Source organism: Thyridium curvatum (genome assembly GCF_004353045.1).
Source record: "Thyridium curvatum strain D216 chromosome Unknown NODE_79_length_189696_cov_84.187462, whole genome shotgun sequence".
NCBI lineage: Eukaryota > Fungi > Ascomycota > Sordariomycetes > Thyridiales > Thyridiaceae > Thyridium > Thyridium curvatum.
In genome coordinates this window covers 178246-186273 of record NW_022156834.1, presented here as the reverse complement: position 1 = coordinate 186273, position 8028 = coordinate 178246, and the positions used below count along the sequence as shown (strand labels likewise).

General features: G+C 56.9%; 2 protein-coding genes across 2 annotated transcripts; both read left to right on the top strand.

Moving 5' to 3' along the window:
• Positions 1–3111: 3111 nt before the first annotated feature.
• E0L32_010158 (uncharacterized protein) lies at positions 3112–4635 on the top strand (the record flags this gene model as incomplete). Its single annotated transcript, XM_031132745.1, has 1 exon — positions 3112–4635. One exon carries the CDS (start codon positions 3112–3114, stop codon positions 4633–4635), a length of 1524 nt encoding a protein of 507 aa, XP_030990139.1.
• A 773-nt stretch (positions 4636–5408) lies between these two features.
• Positions 5409–7631, top strand: E0L32_010157 (uncharacterized protein; the record flags this gene model as incomplete). Its single annotated transcript, XM_031132744.1, has 4 exons — positions 5409–5849; positions 5963–6186; positions 6247–6936; positions 7034–7631. The coding sequence occupies 4 exons, from the start codon at positions 5409–5411 to the stop codon at positions 7629–7631; spliced, it is 1953 nt and encodes a 650-aa protein (XP_030990138.1).
• Between the last annotated feature and the right edge of the window lie 397 nt (positions 7632–8028).

Below are 8028 nucleotides of genomic sequence, written 5' to 3'. Positions count from 1 at the left end.
GGCTAAGATGGGCTGCTGAACGAGATAGAAGATGGAACAGCGACAAGTGTCACCCGAAGACCCCCAGATGGGGGCTTGGACGGAGATAGAGTGATCATTAAACATTAAAACAAACGGTTCACCCATCTTCGAGATGAACACGGGGTAGGCTCAGACCGCGATGTAACCAGACGGTCTGAAGCGGGGATAGCGAGGAGATGGGGAGTAAAGAAGACCGAAGCTGGAGTTGTAACGAGGCGTATTGACCAAGCAGCCGGGAAACCGTGATGCAATCAGCCTTATGGATGGTGGGAAACGGGCATGAGAAAATGGTTTGAATGAGCTGCCGAGAGCTCTACACTCGCTTGGAAATGACGCGAGGTCGGCGACCAAAGCGAGGTTTTGCGAGCATACACAAAGAGAGAGCGAGCAGTCTGGTGTGACCGAGGCCCCAGCTCGACAGGAATTTCCAACGAAGTCCAACGGACGATGACAAGGGTAGACGATGACATAAAGTGCTTATTTTTGGCGACAGTGCTTATCAAGACAGGAGAGGCACGCAGATTGGCTGCTGCTCAGTGAACCTCTTCTTTGACAGGCCACCTGAGGGTGTTTGGCCCCTAGCGAAACGGTGGGCCAAACGGCCGGGGCACTGGCGGGTGCGACCGTGGACATGCACGGTCATATGCAGAAGCACTCTCTTCGCAGAAAGCAAAGTACGGTGAGCTGCGGGTGCAGACCACATCGCAGTCAGTAAACGACCCAAAAGGACTCGGGCTGGGCACTCAGGAACCACCCTCGCTCCTGTTCTAGCATGTTCTCGGAGCATCTCTCCGGCAGAGGAAAGAAGGTCGGAGTTTGTGCACCATGGGGCGGGATGGGGGAAGGGCTCGAGAAAGGCACAAAGTATAGGAATGTACCCATCTTGTAAACCCCAACCCTTGCACATGTCAATAAGTGCACCGTGCAGGCTGCAGGCTGCAGAGCTGCCAGCATGATAGCCAGCATAACCAGCATGGCAAACAGCAGAATGGACATGGTATCGTGGGTGATCCCAGCATGGGTGCAGTACCCGGGAACAACCCCACCCCTGAAACCAGCCAAACGAAAGATGCATAACGTCGCAGTAGTTACTTGGCCAGTACTTTTCTGTGCTGGCATTCTGATAGGCGAGCAGGGCCACTGATCCCTTGCTCGCCTCTCCTCTCTCCTCTTCCATGCTTTAGAGCCTTGCGGGTCGGCACGGCCAGAGTAGCAATGATCAGTACGGAGTAGAGGAGACGAGGAGAAGCCATTGCCTTGGCACATCGTGGTATGTGCGTGGTGATCTTACTAACAGACCACCAGGCGCAGCAGCAAAATCTTCATTGACGTAAGGGAGGGTGGTAGCCTTTCCCTTCGACACACCGCCACCGGAATGAGATGCAGGCAGCATGATTGACCAGAAAACACACACACGCGTACTCTGTAAGCTCGTCCATGAGACACGGTTTGAGTATGAGGGTCTCAACTCTCACCAGTTGGAAGGAGGTCGTGTCGTAGAGCTGACATCTAATTTAGCCCCATAACAACAGGGTAGAGCCTATGTCGAGTCCATGTCGAGTCCACGTCGAGCCCAGCCCTACGGCAATTCAAGCCGGCAAGTTGGTAACATGGGAGTGACGGGCGGAATTATGCACAATATCAGGGCGACGGCCTTGTCCGGAGGTGGAGGGCTCCGCCTCCAACTCTGTCGTTGCGGTGAAGGACCTGATGGCTGCTGCTTGGCACTGTCTGGCCCTCGTCTGGATGAGGCCCCTATTGGCTGTCGAACCAATACGTCCAGGCCTGTCCTGACTTTCCAGGTTAGCGCGGCAGAGAGACGACAGCTGAGACCAGGGATCGCACATGCAGGACTGAGCATCCCAAACCATGCCCCTGGCCTGTACAAGAGTAACGCCGAGAATAACAGAGCGTCACTCCTCTTTAGCCCGCCATTCGCGCATGTCGCTATGCATGATAACGTCGGCGCGTCGTCCGCTTCTGGGGCGGCCGCTGGACCTTTCCCTCCTTGATACCATTGAAAGAATCCTGATATGCTGCATGGGCGTTACTGGGGTTCGCACTCCAATCTGGTTCGCGCCTACTCCCGTCTCTCTGGTAAGCGTCGATAACCGCCAACTTTGTCTCAGCCCTACGACTTTGGGGGCAGGATGAGATGGAGACATGTGAAAGTAACGTTGGAAGCGGGGGTCAGAATAATGCTCCGACCAAGCACTGACCCAGCCACAGCCAGCATGGAGCTCTGTGCGAGCATCGCTCAGCCCGGGGGAGTTATTGCCGAATACGACGATACTTCATCGGTCTGCAATCCAGCCACGCGTATGCAGCATAGATCAGAGGAATAGACTTCGTTCGTCAGAGGCTGCTGTCGTCTCCTTCGGTGTCTCGAAGAGGGCAACGCAAATGGAAGTCATGCCTTTTGCTGAACAAGGTTTGAAAATGCAGTAGGGTCCTTTAAGCTGGGGAAGTAGGCATGTCAGCAGTATGCAGGCGCCAAGCGAGAAAAAGCCCACGACGTTGCCACAGAGTAAGCTCGGTCTTGGGCTCGCTTCATTGCACGAACAGGCCGCAGTCCTCTCGTTGTTTCAAGGTTGGCTTCGCGTTGGCCGGTGCGAATAGGTCCATGATCCGTCATAAGTAAGTTTCAAGGTTGGCGCATGGATCAAGCGTGAGGGCAAGGGCTTCTTTGGATGGAATTACGATACTGGCCTTGGTGGTCGTAATTAGCGGGATAGCTGTAGAGCTTTGACCAGTAGTCAATTCTCCATACCTTATCGTAGGTAGGTACCTAGGTACAAGTAGTTACCTACCTAGGCATGGCCTCCTAGGTCAAATGTGGAGGAGCGGGCCATCATTACGGCAGCGGCGGTCCGAGCTTCAGACCTCGGCTCTTGCGTGCTGGAGTCGCGAGTCACGTATCCCAGCTAAGTCTCAACCGACATCACTTTCACAAGCCAATTCAAGATTGATCACGACAACTCCAACTTCCCCTTCAATTCTGCTGCAACGCAGTAAATCACAGAGCCTTGCTCTGACCTATTACGCGCAACCCCTGGAAAGCACCGCTCCAAGACTCCTGATGCGATTCCAATGACCTCGTCCACTCCCACCTTCGCCCAGGCGCAAGAACGCCTTGCAGCTCGTCGCCAAGCGCGTGAAGCCGAAGCTCAAGCCCGAGCTGCTGCCCAGCAATCGGCATCCCGACTGCGTGCTTCCATCGCCTCGCATCAATCTCCGCTCGTACGGCGGCTCGGCGGCTCTGCCCTGTCAGCCTGGGACGCCGTCTCGTCGCGAGAAGGCACGAGGCCCGCTTTCCGCGTGGGTCAGGTCGATGCTGAGCTCCTGGACGAGGAGTTGATAGAACTTCTGCGGAACCAAGTCGGCGATGCTCTCAAATACTTTGGAGGCCACGGCGGACAAGCGAGCGGTGGGCTGAAGGACGAGTGGTCCGCCGAGATCCTCCTGCTGCTCCGGGCCGTGCTCTTCAAATTGACCATATGGGATCACGATGCAACCTATGGTGCGGCTCTTCAGAATCTCAAGTACACCGATGCCCGCAACAAAGGGCCGGTGCTCGCGCCGCCAACGAGGTTGCAAAAAACCATCTACGGGCTCATCACAGTTGGGGGCAAATATGCCTGGACCAAGTGGGAGGATTGGCTCCTCGACCAAGATAATGGCTACGATGAGCCAAGCCCGAGAGTCAAGAGGATGTCCCGGCTAACTTCAGTTGCATCATCAACGCATGCTGTTGCGGCATTTGCTTCTTTCTTGGTATTCTTGGTCAACGGCAGGTACAGAACCCTGCTCGACCGCATATTGCGTATAAGACTGGCACCGCCGACAAGCCAGGTGAGCCGGGAGGTGTCCTTTGAGTACCTCAACCGCCAACTAGTGTGGCACGCCTTCACTGAATTCCTTCTGTTTGTTCTCCCCCTCGTCGGCATCAACCGATGGCGGAGATGGATCATGCGCACCTGGCGGAAGACGAAGGACATTGTCACCAGTGGCGCCACGGCCCCGGCGGACGAGAAGAAAGGAGAGTTCGCCTTCCTGCCCGAAAGGACGTGCGCCATTTGCTATCAGGACCAGAATAGCGCCACATCAGAGGCCGAAGTCTTGGCCGCGGCGGCTTCCAGCGGCGTGGTTGGGTCTGCACAGACAGACATCACGAACCCCTACGAAACGGTGCCATGCGGCTGCGTGTACTGCTTCGTCTGCCTGGCGACGCGACTGGAGCGCGAAGAGGGCGAGAGCTGGACCTGCCTGAGATGCGGCGAGCTGGTCAAGGAGTGTAAGCCTTGGAGCGGAGATGTCCTTGAGCCGCCAAGCAAGTCGCCTACCGCTAAGACGGTTGGCTTTGCGGATGATGTCAAGATTTCAGTCTCGGAGAATGTCTCGACCCGTGGAGCTGATGATGCTGAGCCGGAGGCGGATGAGGAGGTCTCAAGGGAGGCAGATCATCCTGTGATGGAGGAGGCTGCCGCAGAGCCACAGGCGGCTGAAGAGTTTGATGGTGATGCCCATGATCCCGACAGCACGGATGGAGAGACAGATTCAGAGATTTACGAGGAGGAAGAAGATGAGCTCAATGACGACGGCTTCGAAGATTAGGACATGGAAGCTTCGCATTGGCATCTGATGATGAATGGGCGCAGAAGAGGACGATGATACCCGGCGATACCAAGCCGCAGGTAATCGAACTGGGGATTGCATGATGCGGCGGCCGGACGGTCTGTGTAAATCAGTAAAACTAGAGAACTTCTACTGCCAAAGTCTATCGCATGTAGATATATAAGTACGCTAAGTACTGTACCTGGAAGGAATGCGTTGTCGCTCTGAGAATTGGATGTTTCATTATGAGTGTGACTTATTAATGGATGCAATGACGTTGTAGGGGGATCACCGACAATCGGTACCAGCCTCCAGGGCCGTCCCTAGCGGCCCCAGGGGCCTTGCTCCACCGGATTCTGTCAACCCTCAGGGTTTACTCACGCTAATAGCTAGCGTCATAGCACCCGTGGACGCTACCGAGGACATCCGCTGGTGCCCTGAGCATTGAGCACCATGAAGACCCAAAACATCCGCTTTCGTCCTCCGCCACCCGACGTCAGGCCAAGCCGACATACAGCCTCTGCCGTTTCATCGGCATGACGCAAGAAGGCACCGAGAAACTCGCCGTAAACAGAATATTAGCGAGAAATCGGTGCGACGACTGAATAGAGACCCTCCTGCGCCACCTCGTTTTCACACTCGTTGAGCACGCACGCGAGGAGACCGAAACACTTCGAGCACAACAGCGCCCGGAGGCGCCGGGGGGAGGCTTCGACAAGGCCAACAAGCGGGCGGGATACATATATATCACACTAGCAGAGACCGCACCACGGATGCCGTCCTTCTTCTCTTTCCAGCAGGGCAACGAGGCCCGCGCCCTCTTCCCGGCCGACGCGTCGCCGCTGCTGGGCCGCTTCCGCGCCGTTCCTCGGCCTCTCGGCGGTGGTGGTTACGCTGGCGGAGGGCTGGGCGCGGCGCAGCAGCGCGGCGGGCAGATCAACGCGGCGTGGCGCGGCAGCGTACATATCGGGTACGGCGCGGTGCTGGCGCAGCAGCTCGAGGACGAGGAGGACGACGAGACGGGCGACGAAGACGGGCTGAGCGACGACGACGAGGGCGGCCTCGGATGCGTCGGGCGGTGTCACAAGCTGGGCAGGAGGACCTGGCGCTGGGTGAACGATCTCTGGATCACGCCGAAGCAGAGCGCGGTCAAGAGAGTTGTCAACAGCTGGTGGAATCGCTGGACACTGCTGGTAGTGCTGCCGGCTGCGCTGGTAAGTTCCGTTATCGTGTTTGGGATGTGTGGGCACGAGCCAGTTACCCTGGTCTTTCAGCATGTACAAACCAAAATTGAAGAGTGCGTGCTAACGGTTTTTTTCACTTGCAGGCCATTGCGTGGTGTGCCTTGCCTTTCCCTCAGTACCCGTTACCGGGGTCGCCCGAGACTCCTGATCCGGACAATCCACCCCGGAACGGAGGCAAGGTACCGGGTCACGGAGAGGCCCGGGTTCAGGTTAACTTTTGGTTCTTCCTTTTCGTGTATTATGGCTGCTACAGTCTGACTGCACTGATTTGGATTACCAAGGTGTTCAACCTCTACAGCTTGAACTGGTATGTCGAAGCCCCCTGATAAGCCCTGTCGGCTCAGACATTGGCTAACATGGTATCCAGGTGGCCCAAGTCTCTCGGCTTTCCTGTAACCATAACGCTTATCGCGCTGCTTTCTATCGCCGCACCGATGCCCGTGTATCTAATCCCGGAGTCTAGGTGGCTCACGGTTCACAACACGGCATGGATTACCTGGACCTTCTTTATCATGGCCATGCCAGTTCTGATTGCGTTCTGCATCTTGATGACCCACGAACGCCATCTCGGGCTCCGGCACTCCCTTTCCGAGACCCAACGCATTTTCACCTCGTCTTGGTGGACCGGCGAACCAGACACGCTGCCGCGAAGAGAGTCGAGGCGCCGCGGCCGAGCGTGGATGCACCAGCAGAACAACATGGGCGACGACTTCGACTCGGACGCGGCCCTCCAGGTTGCAGCTGTGAGCGATATGGGCCCTGCCTCACGACGGGGCGTTGTCCCCGTCGCGATGCGTCGGCGCTGGTTACCCGCCAGCTTCATACGCTTCATTTGGTTCTGCCTGGCCCTCTTTATTGGCCTGCTCGTGTACGTCATTGGAGAGGCGTACGCCGAGATCTATCTTCGCACCCTGCCACACAACAACCTGGAGACTATCGTCTATGTATACGGCTGGGTCGCCACCGTGCATCTTCTCGACGGCCTGACAGGCTGGATCTTGGGCGGCAACGAGGGCGAGAGGGTCGGGAGCTACCCTCTGAGTTGGATCTTCAAGCTGTGAGTGTCCATTGTGACGCCTTCCTTTCTGCATTGCTACCGTCGTCGTTTGCATATGTACTGACTGACCCGCCTGCGATGCGCCTCTCAAAAACAGATACTTCATGCTCACCTACCAGACCTACGTCCGGGCTCTGTACGCCCGGCTCCGCTCGCCGTCCCAGTTCATCTGGCTGCAGGCGCTCTCGTCCTTCTTCCTCATCACCATCACCCCGCTCTTCATGTCGCGCCCCGCCCACCGCTGCCTGACGCTGCTGTCGCTCAACGCCCAATCCTACGGCGCCTACCACAAGACGTGCGTGCGCAACGTCTTTGTGCGCTTCCTCGCCGAGAACGCCAGCATGCTCGCCTTCCTGGGGTCCATCCTCGTCCTGCACTTTGGCGCCAACAAGGACGTCTACCCGTACTTTGCGTTTGACGGCGGGCAGCAAGGCGGCGGCGGCGGCGGCGGCGGCGACGGGGACGGGTACGACTTCAACCTCACCTTCTACGCCTCGTCGGTGACGTGGGCGTGCGAGCTGGCGGCGAGCTTCGTCGTGGCGGGCCTGATCCGCTGGATCTACGGCGTCAGCGTCGTGGTCGAGGGCAAGCTCGACCTGGCCGTCTGGCCGGAGCTGCTGCCGACCAGCGTGGCCGTGATTCTGCACGTGCTGCAGAACATGCTGTTTAGCATTGCCCGGCTGCAGTTCCACTGAAGGAGCGGGTGGCCCCCCCCCCCTTTTCTTTCGTTCTTGTTTTGCAGTCGGATGAGTGTGAATTGCAACGTCGTTGACGTGGCATGGGCAGTGGCGGATCTCTTTCGAGCGATGTCTCTTAGAACTTGGATTATTGTCTTGTATCTTTGCTGTCTGTCGATATCAAGTTTTGCCTCTTTTTCTTCTTGCATAGCATAGCGGCTGCCACTTTTCTCTCTCTGCCGTTGTCGAGGTTGGTGGATACGATGATACCCCCCCCCCCCCTTTTCTTGATATAGATAGAATAATCACGATGACTTAATCATACCCCCGATACCGTTTGGCTTCCCTGGCAGAAAAAGAAAAAGAAAAAAGTAGTCTCACGAGGCATATGACAGAGCTCATCGTGGTTGTGTCA